The sequence below is a fragment of the Vulpes lagopus genome, chromosome X (genome assembly GCF_018345385.1).
Source record: "Vulpes lagopus strain Blue_001 chromosome X, ASM1834538v1, whole genome shotgun sequence".
In the NCBI taxonomy this organism is placed as follows: domain Eukaryota; kingdom Metazoa; phylum Chordata; class Mammalia; order Carnivora; family Canidae; genus Vulpes; species Vulpes lagopus.
The window spans coordinates 3,386,867-3,401,923 of record NC_054848.1 but is presented as its reverse complement, the minus strand read 5'-3'; the positions used below and the strand labels follow the sequence as shown (position 1 = coordinate 3,401,923).

At 42.0% G+C, this 15,057-nt stretch overlaps 1 protein-coding gene across 5 annotated transcripts in view; it reads left to right on the top strand.

Annotated features, from left to right (window-relative positions):
* NLGN4X (neuroligin 4 X-linked) overlaps positions 1-9,392 on the top strand; it is a 299,806-nt gene extending 290,414 nt beyond the window's left edge. For all 5 annotated transcript variants that reach the window (XM_041742301.1, XM_041742305.1, XM_041742303.1 and 2 more), the window contains one exon: positions 5,604-9,392. In XM_041742301.1, the coding sequence (XP_041598235.1) occupies positions 5,604-6,453 (850 nt within the window). In that variant the 3' untranslated portion in view covers positions 6,454-9,392. The remainder of the gene's footprint in view (positions 1-5,603) is intronic.
* The last annotated feature ends 5,665 nt before the right edge of the window (positions 9,393-15,057 follow it).

The window sequence follows — 15,057 nt, the reverse complement described above, 5'->3', positions numbered from 1 at the left end:
TGGGGTTTTTACAAGGCAGGGAAGACACGTCCGTTTCTTTCTATCCTTAATCATTATGATCTTTAATTTTACTCATGGAAATTAAAACATGCTGCATGCGGAAGTCAAGTCTAGGAAGCAAGACACTGATATTGCACTCAGGGGTCTTGCTGTCTTTGGAGTGTTTGACAAGAAAAATGATGGACTTTCATAAGCTCTGTGAGTTTATCTTGGGTTAAGGCTTCTGACTGTGCATCTCCAAGAACTTTAATAGATAGATTGTATCAGCCTAAAGCTTACTTATCTGGATTTTCAAAATCCTCTGCTCTATTCTTTGAGAACAAAATAAATGTGTTTCTTTACCTTTCAAATGCACACCGAATTTCATCAAAAATAGTCCAATATCCAACATGAACAGAACACTCTCTTTCCTAGATGCCCTCTGCTTAATAAAAGATCCACACAGCTAATAGAACCAATTCAGTGAAATCAGATCAATGGAAAAATAGCAGGAATCCTTACCACCTTTCCTTGCTTTTAGGACAATAACAATTGATGTCAAATATTTCCATGGCAGATTCCAATTAAACAGGAATTCTTTCACAAATTTATTCCAGAAGACTCGAATAAAAGAAGCATGAGGTGCTATGTTGAAGCCAACATTTTTATGAAACGTAAGATTTTTTAAATAAGAGATAAACAGTTTATTTTCAAATATATTAACGCTTATAAATGAACACATGATTAAGAAAACTCATGACATTAGGACCTATAATTTTATGCTTTATTTCCTTGACCCATTAGTAAAATAAAATCACTACAGTTAGTGTGTATTCAGTTAACAGGTAAAATTTATTTTTTTCTTATATGTTATACATATAATTATATCTATATATCATATATAGAGATACAGGACATTTTATGCCGTGTATATTATGGTATACAGTATATTTTCATACGGTATATACTATACAGTGTACTTTTGTACAGGACATTTTATGCCGTGTATATTATGGTATACAATATATTTTCATACGGTATATACTATACAGTGTACTTTTGTAGAGTGTATATTATATATAATATGCAATATTCCATGCATACTGTGGTATAGAATATATGCTACATGCACTACTATGTATATGCTGTGGTGCACAACACACTATATATAATATATAATATACTGTGGCATAAGTATAATTTTATTCAATGTATACTATACACAACGTGCTATATATGCTGGGATGCTGGGATGCTTGGATACTATACACAACATACTATATACTATAGTATACAGTATATACTATACACAGCATATAATATACTGTGGTATAAGGTAAACTTTTATACAACAGGTACTATAGACAGTATATAATATACTGCATATGCTATGATTGATAACATATAATATGCAAATACAGTATACCACATATACTGTGGTATAGAGTTTTATCCTATGTATATTATAGATGGTATATATTATATATGCTATGATTTATAATATGTACAATGTATACATATACCAGATAGACTGTGGCTTACAGTAGAGTTTTATACAACGTATACTGTAGACAGTATGGATTGTGTGTGCCATGATGTGTGATGTATGCACTATACAGACGTAGTATACCAGATATACTGTGGTATACAGTAGAGTTTTATACAACGTATACTGTAGACAGTATGGATTGCGTGTGCCATGACGTGTGATGTATGCACTATACAGACGTAATATACCAGATATACTGTGGTATACAGTAGAGTTCTATACAACGTATACTATTGACCGTATGGATTGCGTGTGCCATGACGTGTGATGTATGCACTATACAGACGTAGTATACCAGATATACTGTGGTACACAGTAGAGTTCTATACAGCATATGCTATAGACCTTATGGACTGCGTGTGCCATGACGTGTGATGTATGCACTATACAGACGTAGTATACCAGATATACTGTGGTACACAGTAGAGTTCTATACAACATATGCTATAGACCGTATGGATTGCGTGTGCCATGACGTGTGATGTATGCACTATACAGACGTAGTATACCAGATAGACTGTGGTATACAGTAGAGTTCTATACAACATATGCTATAGACCGTATGAATTGCGTGTGCCATGACGTGTGATGTATGCAATATACAGACGTAGTATACCAGATAGACTGTGGTACACAGTAGAGTTCTATACAACATATACTATAGACCGTATGAATTGCGTGTGCCATGACGTGTGATGTATGCACTATACAGACGTAGTATACCAGATATACTGTGGTACACAGTAGAGTTCTATACAACATATGCTATAGACCGTATGGATTGCGTGTGCCATGACGTGTGATGTATGCACTATACAGACGTAGTATACCAGATAGACTGTGGTACACAGTAGAGTTCTATACAGCATATGCTATAGACCGTATGGATTGCGTGTGCCATGACGTGTGATGTATGCAATATACAGACGTAGTATACCAGATAGACTGTGGTATACAGTAGAGTTCTATACAACATATGCTATAGACCGTATGAATTGCGTGTGCCATGACGTGTGATGTATGCAATATACAGACGTAGTACACCAGATAGACTGTGGTACACAGTAGAGTTCTATACAACATATGCTATAGACCGTATGAATTGCGTGTGCCATGACGTGTGATGTATGCAATATACAGACGTAGTATACCAGATATACTGTGGTACACAGTAGAGTTCTATACAACATATACTATAGACCGTATGGATTGCGTGTGCCATGACGTGTGATGTATGCAATATACAGACGTAGTATACCAGATAGACTGTGGTATACAGTAGAGTTCTATACAACATATACTATAGACCGTATGGATTGCGTGTGCCATGACGTGTGATGTATGCAATATACAGACGTAGTATACCAGATAGACTGTGGTATACAGTAGAGTTCTATACAACATATACTATAGACAGTATGGATTGCGTGTGCCATGACGTGTGATGTATGCAATATACAGACGTAGTATACCAGATAGACTGTGGTATACAGTAGAGTTCTATACAACATATACTATAGACCGTATGGATTGCGTGTGCCATGACGTGTGATGTATGCAATATACAGACGTAGCATACCAGATAGACTGTGGTACACAGTAGAGTTCTTTTTTTTTTTTAATTTTTTTTATTTATTTTATGATAGTTACAGAGAGAGAGAGAGAGAGAGGCAGAGACACAGGCAGAGGGAGAAGCAGGCTCCATGCACCGGGAGCCTGATGTGGGATTCGATCCAGGGTCTCTCGGATCGTGCCCTGGGCCAAAGGCGGGCGCCAAACCGCTGCGCCACCCAGGGATCCCCACACTAGAGTTCTATACAACATATACTATAGACAGTATGGATTGCGTGTGCCATGACGTGTGATGTATGCAATATACAGACGTAGTATACCAGATAGACTGTGGTATACAGTAGAGTTCTATACAATGTATGCTATGGACAATATATAATAAAGTGCATGTGCTATGATTTATAATATGCAATATACAAATGTAACACACCATACATACTGTGCGTACAGTAAATCCTACGTACAGAGCACAGTGTACCGTATATACCGTGGTATACAGTATCCCTTCCCATGGCATGTGCTATATACTATATGTGCCATGGGTATTACAGTATATTACTTTATAGTCCTCTCTCCCGAAGCCAGTTTTAGATATTCTACTTTACATATTGGCAGAAGGGGATAATATTTATTAAGCTCTCCCTATTTGCCCTACACTTTGCAGGGGTCATTTAACCTCCATCACTGACTTCTAATCCCAATATTCTCACCCCGTCTATAGATGAAGACAGGCCAAGAGAGGCCTAATGTTTGCCCAAGATTTCACAGCTGTAAAGAGGGAGGGTTGCAGAGCATAATGCAGGGAAATGGTTTTGACAGCCTCAGACTGAGGGCAAAAATCCTTCCTTCAGCAAACACTGCACTGGTGGTTACTATATGTTTGCATCGTGCGCATCGCATGGTCATGTATGTGCCCTTGGGATCTTGATGTAGAGCCTCTGGTCCTACAGTCTTCTGGCATGTGAGCTGGTAGGCGGTGGCTTTGGTAGCTTTGTACGTGCTGCCAGGAAGCTGTTGCCTGGAAAGTAGAAGTTCCAGCACCCAGGGCAGTAGATCTGGGTGTGCAAGTCCCGGTTCGTCTGGCCTGTACATGATGCCTAAATGTTGAGTGCCAGCCACTAGGTGACATTTCACTGTGCATAAGCTCAAAATTTTCAAAACAAATAAACACGAAGATGGAGTCTGTCTTTACACTTCACTCTACCAATCCTAAAAACAAATAGGATAAATGAAAAATGTGATATTTTGGGAAGTTGTTATATTAAAAAAGCCGGGGGTAAAGGTGTTTAAAGTACCATCTTTTGTGGATTATCCTTTAATGGTCATGATTCTCTATCCTACCTGTGCCCACTTATGTGAATAGTAAGACAATTCTTGGGTTCAAAGGTGGCCCGGCACACTTAACATCTACAGAAACCCTCAATTTCTGGCACCGAGTGTTACTTCCTCTCAGCACGTTAACTTGATCATATCTGAAAGTGCGATCTTATCAGAATTCTTAGAATTAATGAAGTGATGTTTGATCTTTATGTGGCTCAGTGTTCAAAAGGTTTTCAGGTACAGGACTATTCCTCTTTCAAATAGAGAGCACACATATGATGCATATTACTATTTCCTCACATTTTGCCATTACAAGGCCTATTTTTAATGAATTTTTAATATACATATTAGTTATTAAAACTGCAATATGTATCCCATCACCTCAGAAGCCACACTTGAGGGATGCCTGGGTGGCTCAGTGGTTGGGCCCAGGGTATGATCCCAGTTCTGGGATCGAGTCCCATGTTGGGCTCCCTGCGGGGAGCCTGCTTCTCCCTCTGCCTGTGTCTATGCCTCTCTATCTGTGTCTCTCATTAATAAATACATAAAATCTTTTTTTTTTTTAAAAAAAAAAAAGCTGCTCTTGAAAAGTAAAGAGCATGCCTGCTTTTTAAATAATTGCTTCTAAATCAGGATTTCTCGACCTCAATACTATTGACATTTGTGACAAGAGACTTCCTTGTGTGGGGGGCTCTCTTGTGCACTGGACCCTCTACCCACTCGCGGCACCACGCTCCATCCATGGCAACCACAAATGTCTCCAGACATTGCCTAATGTTTCTGTATGGGCAAAACACCTTCGGTTGGGATTTATGCGTCAAAAGTAGCTAAACTTGGAATACTGAAAAATTTCAGTGTAACACCCATTCTTTTTCACTTTTTCATTGTTGAAGATCATTTGATGCATTTAAAGAAAAAAGTACAGATGCTATGAAAATGCCATAACTTTGCCATCAGGAATTAATTTTAAAATGATGGGAAGAGGGGATATTAAAGACAAAATGGCAGCCTTGTTTGGATTGAAGCAGAGCGTGTCTGTTGTCACTGGGGTACTTGGTGCTGATCAATAAACATGTGATTAACTGGTCATAATTCCCTGTTTTATTTGATGGAGAGATTTACTTGCCACGTGTCGAAGAGCATGACCTTCTTTCTCTTTTTTTTTTCTTCCTTCTGTCCCCAGTGACCCAAATCAGCCTGTGCCTCAGGATACCAAGTTCATCCACACAAAACCCAATCGCTTTGAGGAAGTGGCCTGGTCCAAGTATAACCCCAAAGACCAGCTCTATCTGCATATCGGCCTGAAGCCCAGAGTGAGGGATCACTACCGAGCCACCAAGGTGGCTTTCTGGCTGGAACTGGTTCCGCACCTGCACAACCTGAATGAGATATTCCAGTACGTCTCAACGACCACAAAGGTCCCTCCTCCTGACATGACCTCCTTTCCCTATGGAACCCGGCGGTCTCCCGCCAAGATATGGCCCACCACCAAACGCCCAGCCATCACTCCCGCTAACAACCCCAAACACTCCAAGGACCCTCATAAGACAGGGCCTGAGGACACAACCGTCCTCATCGAAACCAAACGGGATTATTCCACCGAATTGAGTGTCACCATCGCCGTGGGGGCCTCCCTGCTTTTCCTCAACATTTTGGCATTTGCGGCTCTATACTACAAGAAGGACAAGAGACGCCACGAGACGCACAGGCGCCCCAGCCCCCAGAGAAACACGACCAACGATATTGCTCACATCCAGAACGAGGAGATCATGTCGCTGCAGATGAAGCAGCTGGAGCACGACCATGAGTGTGAATCCCTGCAGGCTCACGACACGCTGAGGCTCACCTGTCCTCCAGACTACACCCTTACGCTGCGCCGGTCTCCGGATGACATCCCACTCATGACACCAAACACCATCACCATGATTCCAAACACACTGACGGGGATGCAGCCTTTGCACACGTTCAACACTTTCAGCGGAGGACAAAACAGTACAAATCTCCCCCACGGACACTCGACCACTAGGGTATAGCTTTGCGGTTCCCATCCCCTGCCTCTGCTCCTGCCCGCTGGACAGAGGGAGAAAGAGAGAAGTAGCATCTCCACACGAGGAATGTTTGTCATCCCACTGACTTAGGACAAAACACAAAAAAGCTACAGGGCGGCCATCGTGTCCCTGTGGACCCATCCCATTGGCATTTCCCAGTATTACGAGATCAACTTCTGACCCTATGAAATGTGAAAAAGTATACATTGCTGTTACGTCCCGGCATTAACATCTCCATCTCACCCGCGAATGCTTAGCGTGACTAGGACATCGCCGTCTACACAGGACCTGGATGTTTCCAATGTAACAACAGAAGCTGACACTTTGGGAACTCAGCCAGGGACGCCTACAAAAAAAAAAAAATTTTTTTTTTTAAATTACAATCGAAAAACAAAACAAAAAAAAGTTCTTTATGTGCCATACGACGGATGGCTCTACTGGAGGAAAGAAAGAGTCTGTGTGGGCTTTTACCCAGCATACGGAGCTGTAATCCAGAGAGAAGGAAAAGTAGGATTTTATTATTAAAAGAGCTGACTATGTAGTAACATACGTATAGTTCCGTGCAAAGAGATGTTTTGCCAGCCTGAACTATATTTAAGAAACTTTGTAAAAAAAAAAAATGTATATAGCTGTGAGTTTAAACAAAAACACACACAGAGGAAAAAAAAAAAAACAACCCGACCAACAACAACAAAAAAAGCTTTTATTGGTGTTTTGAGTTTGAAAGAGCTTTTAGCAAGTTTGTGATTTCCATTGTGGTCTGTATGTATATAAATATATATATACATTAGTCATTCACCTCTGTTTCCTCCCGGACACAGGAGGGTTTTCTTCTTAATTACCCGTGGTAAGCGAAGACATGGGGCTTTTCTAACGCGTTGCGTTTGTAGGAGGATGTGTGGTGTCACACAGCGGACCCAGACTGTCTGTGTGCGGTGGGGCTCCTTCCCCTCTCCCCCTTTGACGGGTTTCACAAGTGCATGTGACAGCATCCTTAGGAGACCGTTGTTTTAGAATAAACTTTTATTTCCCCGGGTCACCCTTCATGAAGTTGCAGCACCAGGATGGATCCCCGGCGTGGAGTCTGTTTAAAAGCTCGTGGAATTAGGAACACGCACGCACAGAGCGACTGCAGCGAAAACAAAATACAGACCTCGGTCTGTGGTTGTGGTTCTTTGAATATGTTCAGGGAGAGTTGCTTCCCACCCCAGGGTCCTGCCAAAAAGCGAAGAAAGCTTGCCTTTGGTGGGGCTGTGCCCTGCCGAGTAAATACGGCTCACTGTTCCGCAGCAGCTGCAGAAGGCAAAGGCGGGCGGCCTACCTGCTCAGATTAGCTAATCAGAGGGAAGGACGGCATGCGTCTTTCCCTTTTCTTAATCTAAGCACTAAGTCCCTTATTTATCCGTAAGCAAGATTTTTTTTCCCCCTTTATTCTTTATGTCATTTATCGGATGCAACATACGCTTGTCTGAAAGTAACGGCTTTTCGTGGACTTGTGTCTCAGTCACTGAGCAGTGACCGTGGCAGACAGAATAGAAACCCACAGGAAAAGACAGAACGTGATTTAAAAAGTGCTTAAAAGGGCTTCCCTTAAAAAGGGAAGTTAGCATAGCTCTCGCTGTCGAGGTGTGATACGGAAATCATTCACCCATTCGCAAGTGGCGAGCTGGGGACCGGAGATTTGCCCTCCAGCACCTTCCCCTGCTCCCACTGTCCTTTCGGTTCCCCCAAAGGAAGAGTCTGAGTGCCACAAAGTGGAAGGAAAACGTAGCCCTGCTTGTATTTTGTCTTTCAAGAATTATTGCGACATCACGAAATAGCAGCCAAAGATATTAGAAAATAACCGTCTCTGGGCTTGACCGTGGTTATTTTGGAAACCCAGGCTTGAAAGTCATTGCTAAGGTGAGGATTCTCCACAAAAATAGTCCGACGTCCTTGCCCCCCCCCCTCTACCCCCCTCACCCCCAGCCCTAAAAGGAGCAGCCTTTGCCTACTGAACCCCTACACGGAAAAAAAAAAACGTAGTGATCTCCATCAACGTGTCCGACCACTTGCCCTCTCTAGACAAGGACAGTCCTTAGACATGCATAGACGTCTACACAATCAAATTCTGTCGTTCATCTGGGTTTAAATTTGAGAGTGGTTCTCTGTATATACGTATGTGAAATATGCTAATCCCGACTTTGCACATGGTGAAACCACACTCCTCTCCTGCAGCTAGCTACAGGTGTCACGGATACGAGTTTTGTCCCCAAACCATCACTTTCTGAAGCTATCGTCAGGTCATTTCTGCAAGCTATGTATTTGCCCCAGCTGGGCTCCAGCAAATAGGCTCTCTCCATAAAACTACATGGGAAGTGATGCTTGGCATCAGTGTGGGTCCGGTATGTTTGTAATGTGAATTCCAATATTTGTTTAGTATTTCCAATTGTCTTCTGCTAGCAATATGCACACTAATGTGTCAGGCTTGTGACATTTGGATAAGGAAAAAAAAAAAAGAGTTCTTGTTAAGTGAATAACTTTAGCTTTTACAGAGGATATGATCAAAAGAAATTTAATACACCTTAAATATCTTATTTCTACATGGAAAGAAAGTTATAGAATCTTCATAGAGTTCTATGAGAATAAAATATACTTGCTATCTATAAAAAAGAGAAAAAAGAGAAAAAAAATGAGGAAAAAAATAAGTAAAAAAAAAAAAAACACAAAAAGAAAAAAAAAAGAAAAAAACTTTCCTAGGCTTTTATTCTTGACCTTCACAGGCACGCAGGGTTTAATGGTTTCTTGGGTTATTATTTTGCGATTTTGTTTTTGATTTTGCCTTAAGTAATGATAGAAGATATATATGGCTGGACACATATGTATAAACTTTTCAGCAGCATTTTTAATAATAAAATATCACAGTATTTTCTAATGCTTTGTGCAAATAATTACGCGTCCGTTCTTTTGTTGTAGGTGGCGTATTTTATTTACTTTTTTTTTTTTTTCGCCCTCTGACTGCCCTTTTCATTTGAAGAGCTCAGTGGTACATCAGACACAAATGGACACACTCGACTGGTAATGGATTGGTTTCTTACTGTTCCTCCTGGCTCACGATTTTCGTGCCACCACGGGGGAGGTCCTGCCTGGGAAGCCCTGGATGATGACCATGTTCCCTGAATGTGTCTGAATTGGAACACTTGGACTCATTACTGCTGCCGCTGCCCGTTCATTCTTACGGTGCTGGGTTTGGCATTAGCGTTTGACATAATCATGCCCTACAGCTTCCAAAGAGCCTTAGATGAGTAAATCTTCAAGTGACAGCAAGAAATTCTGAGTAAGTCTCAAGAGGCAGAAAATCACCACCATGCCAGGGAGAGCAAACTTGCCAAGTCCTCACGATGCATCTGGCCATCTCTTATCTTGTTTGTTCACCGCTCACAAGAGCCCCCAGGGCCAAGCACCTGTATTACCCCTTCTTGAAAGTGGAGGACGTTGAGAGTCAGAAGCTCTTAGCCGCTAGACAGCAGAGCATCGGTACCAAGCAAGATAGTGTGCTTGCAAGCCCTAGTTCCACCAGTAAGGAAGACAGCAGGAATTTCTAAGCCAAGTGCATGCGTGTCATCATGAATTAGCCAATTATCACATAAAGAACCCCAGCAGATCCCATGACTGTTTGCTGCATTTGAATTCTGAATATTTTTATATGTTGATTCAGGTCACTGGCCGAGTATGAGGCAAACAGCATGGGATTTAATATGATTAATATTAATATGTGCATCTTGTATACATTAATAACTTAATAACATTTAATATATTACATCAATAATAATTAATAGAATTAATGATTATAATGTGCAATCTTATAATAATATAATCATAATTAATATATAATTATAATAAAATATAATATGAAAAATATTATTAAATATTCGTGCATATAAGATACACAATATTAATATATGATAATGTAGTCTATTATAAAATTATATAACAATATAATTAGAAATATATTTACATATATAAAGATATATAATATATCTATATGATATATAAAAACAGCAGATTGTATTATTGATAATTACATAGTTATATAAAGTAAAATATATATTACTTTTATTAAATTTAAAGTATAGGAAATAAATTTATATATTATATATAAATACACTTAATATATACATAAAATATATAAAGATATATTCTATACCACATATTATATAATCTGCAATTTATGATTGATATATAATATATATTATCTGTAATTCATATAATTTATATATGATAATATGTAACAATGCTATAATCTGTGATTTATGTAATTTATATAATTTATACATGATAGTGTGTATAACTATATGTTATAATCTGTAATTTATATACTTTCCATATATTACAGATTATATAATTCTTATTTTTATATATTTACATATGTATTTTATATATTTCATATGTGTATATATTACCTTTATCATATATATGAAAATATAATGTTCTCATACATACATATATGTATATAAAACATCAATATATATTTAATGGAAATGCCATTTCCATGGATTCAAAATTGAAAAAAAAATTTAAAAACCTCTAATATAATAGTATTGAATCTTTAGCAAATGTTAGATAGATGAGGAGTCACTGTCTTTTCCACCATTGCATACACTCTTGACCACCCTGACTTGGAAAATGGCAAACGATGTATGCATTCACCCATTCGACTGATACACTGGCCCATTTATTCACTCAGGGAACCTTTTACCCAGCACCTCCATGGCCCCAGGTCGTGTGCTGGGGGCAGCCTTAGAAACGAAAGGAAACACTCTTTCCATCCTAGAACCAGGCATGGAAGTCAGGGACGTACATGGACGGAATGTCAGTAGGCTCTGGACATGGTCCCCACCGCGCCAGTAGGAGTGTAGACACACCCCCTTCACCCCATCCGCCGGGACTGGCGAGCATTCTCTAGGAAGCACCCCCAAACCACATGTCTGCAAATACAGGTGGGCGTCCATGTGAGCGAAACGGTGGTGGTGAGGGCTCGGGGAGGTCAACTGTACGCCTTCCAACTGAGGGGACAGGAAGTCTGGGGAGCCATAGCTTTATTGTCATGGCTGGAAAACAGAAGGTGTCTTTGGGAAAGGTGGGGGGAACAGCGTTGAGCTCATCATACGCCCCAAATCACAAGGCACACAGGTTGCACACTGTCCTGATTCCAAGCGAGAGGCCGCAAAAGATTGCACAGACGTGGTGCGAACATATTTGTCATATTTAATAGCATCCCCCGAGCAGTGCCATTGCAGGGAATGTGCTGGATGCCGGGCTAGGGTGCAGAGTCTGTTTCTGCGGCATGTGTGGGCTGGAGTCTTCCCATTGCCAACAACCTGTCAATGTGGTGGAGATCCTGCTGCTTCCCAACTGTTAGGGTGCTCGCTCCCGATGTAGGCACGATGGTCACCAGCACGGGTTCCCCGGGGGGCAGGGCACGCTGTTCCTGGGGAGCTAGAGGAATCTGAGAAGTGCATTGCGACCACCCTGTCGGGGAGAGGAGTGACAGCGGCTTACAGCTGTATGCTCCAGCACTGAGCAAGCGCAGCCGCCAGCCAGGCCGGGGCCCTTCCGCCGTCCAACTTGAGTTTGGTCCTTTGCGGCAAAGGCAGGGCATGCGGGCGAGGAGAGTGAGCCACCTGGGTGAGCGAGGAGCTCGCACGGCCTAGACAAGCACGTGGCCTTACCTTGAGCGGCTTCAGGGCAGCTGCAGCGAGCAAAAATGTGTTCTGGGTTGGTTGCTTTTGGGATAAGTTTTAGGCGGGAAGTGAGAGGAACGGAGCCGGTCGACGCTTGGCATCAGCCAAGAAAGTGGAATAAATGCAGATCTTGGGTCACCTTTAGGGGGGCCCACCATGAGTGAGCCATTCACCATCAGCCTAGTTTGAAGCGGTCAGATGGCAGGGCTCTTTTTTCCTTCTCAGAACTTCCTAATAATGCTCTCATCCATCATGTCCCCTCTTCTGGGCCATCTGATTAGGAAAAAAAAAGAAAAATCATAGATCTAGTCTCTCCTAAAGAAGCCAAAGCAATGATTTCTCCATAGACTGTCATGATTGTATTTTAAGAAATGGATATAGGGACCAAGAAATGGATATAGGGATATAGACCTCTAGGGAGAGGTCTGTTACGGCTCTACCGTTCTATACAGTGACCATCCACATACTTGGAAAACCTACAAATAGTTGTTTTTTTTTTTATTAATTTTTATTGGTGTTCAATTTACCAACATACAGAATAACACCCAGTGCTCATCCCGTCAAGTGTCCCCCTCAGTGCCCATCACCCATTCCCCCCCACCCCCCGCCCTCCTCCCCTTCCACCACCCCTAGTTCGTTTCCCAGAGTTAGAGGGAAGGGAGTTGTGTTTTCTCAACGCAAGGGCTTTCGGGAACATGGGGAGCCCGCCTGTTCTTAGACGTTTGGCCAAAGCGCAGAAGCGGCGGCTGGAAGAGGTGGATGTAGCAAAGCAAAGTCTTCCTACTGTCGTCTGAGGTCGGTGGCTCCTAATACAAGTGGCTTGGAGCTTCTGGGGGGTGGGGAAAATGAGTGGGGGCTCCAGTGGGCAGAAGCTGTGAAAAGAAAAATCTTCTAAGCCCTTCCTTCTAAGCTGGGAACCCAGTGCCTCCGTTGATGTAGGAAGGAGATGAGACATCCATACACACCCCTGAAGATTTCTCTTCAAAAAATGGGCAAATTAGGGGCACCTGGGTGGGCTCAGTGGGTGAAGCATCTGCCTTGGGCTCAGGTCATGATTACAGGGTCCTGGGATTGAGCTCCGCCTTGGGCTGCCTGCTCATCGGGAGCCTGCTTCTCCCTCTCCTCCTTGCTCGTGCCCTGTCTCGCTCTCTCAAATAAATAAAAAATAAAATCTTAAAAAAAAAAGTGGGAAATCAGATGATACCTAATTGCAAATATGGGAAGCATTATAAAGCTTCAGCGGCAAGATCTGTTTTGCTCTCGGGTGCTTCTCTATTCTCTAAAGTACCCGGTTAGTAGAGAAATATGTGTCTCCTGTAGGGATTTTGGAAGATATAAAAGAAGAAAACACATTCCCATCACCTCTCTCTCTCTTCCTGCCCTGAGAAGGATAGGTTTAAATTTTATAATTCTTTTCCCATGGACACGGCCCTGCATATGCACCCTGCCCCCACTTACAGACACACATTCAGATGTGTATACAATTTTGTAGAGTGTTGTTTTATTTAAAAAAAAAAAACGTAATTTATCAGTTTCACCCACTGTCTTACTTACAATTTTAGATTCCTTTCGTGCCATTAATCATTGGGATCTCATTTTGCTGAGCTAATATTTTTAGACACCTGCCGTGGCCGCATCTCCCCCGAATGGATGACTACAGATCACAAAACGCGGCCTATGAAGGTAAGAGAACATGAAGGAGCCGGAGTGACACAAGGAAACAGTGTAAGTGATTTAAAACCTCAGAAGGAGGAAACGCGACCTGCCGTAGGTGTTTCCCAAATGTGTTGCAAACACCCGTTTTTGGAAGAAGCCACGTTTGAAGGCCCGGGAAGGACAGAGAAGCCCGTTCAAAGCCAGGTGTGCTGGTGACCTACAGGGTGTGGCTTCAGCACGTGCCTCGTGAAATAGGAGTTATTATCATAACGCCATGAGCCCCAGTGGACCGAGGTGTCCCCTTGGCAGTGCACGGGGAACCCCCACTTTCCACATACATGCAGCATCCAAGAACAGCTCTATTACCTCCTGTGAGTGCACACATCAACCCCATGTGCCCGTTTTGGGAGCTCCTTCCTCTGGAAGAGCATTCCAGACGGTGACAGAGGCCCAATCCCAGGAGCTGGCGTAGCCCTGAAAAAAAAAAAGAAAAAGAAAAAGAAAAAGAAATTAGCAGGACATCTGGTTACCATTGGTGCCCATCAGCCACAATTTTTATAACAGACCTAAATACAACTCAACAAAGCCCACGTTTTAATCTTGTTCTTCCAAATCCCTTTCGAACCGCAGATACACGTATCTGACCCGCTAGCAGAAATAAGGCACAGACTAATATTTTAAGACGTGCCTCTCTGTTAGTTTAGATATTGTGTGACGTGGAGAGCTGAAGCATTGCATTTTCAATTGGTTATGGGGGGTGACCAGGGGAAATAGCAATTGACGTCCTGTCTGCAAAACTCTTTGCCAAAGTATCTGAGTGTTGGGTGATCTGTGTGTGCTAGAAACACGGTAATGTTCCTTTTATGAAAAAAAAAAAAAACTATTAGCGGAGGACAGTAGTCTAAGAAATGATGTGCGACTTCAAAATTATGCTACCCTGGTTGGTTGGTGTGAGGGCACATTAGAGGAGCGATGGCCTTCCCTTGTAAGCCATGAAAATTAAATTCTGCATTTGCCTTTGTCGTCATGGGAACTTTGAAGGCGAGATTTCGCGGGGGAGCGGGGGATGGATAGTAGAGTAGAAATTGTACGCACCTTGGAGCCAAGAGTCCCAGAATATGGATTCCCATCCCATCGACAAACCATAAAGCACATTGGGTTTAATTCTGTCACTTCCTGTGACGTGCTTTGTTGCCCGCTACCACTGGGA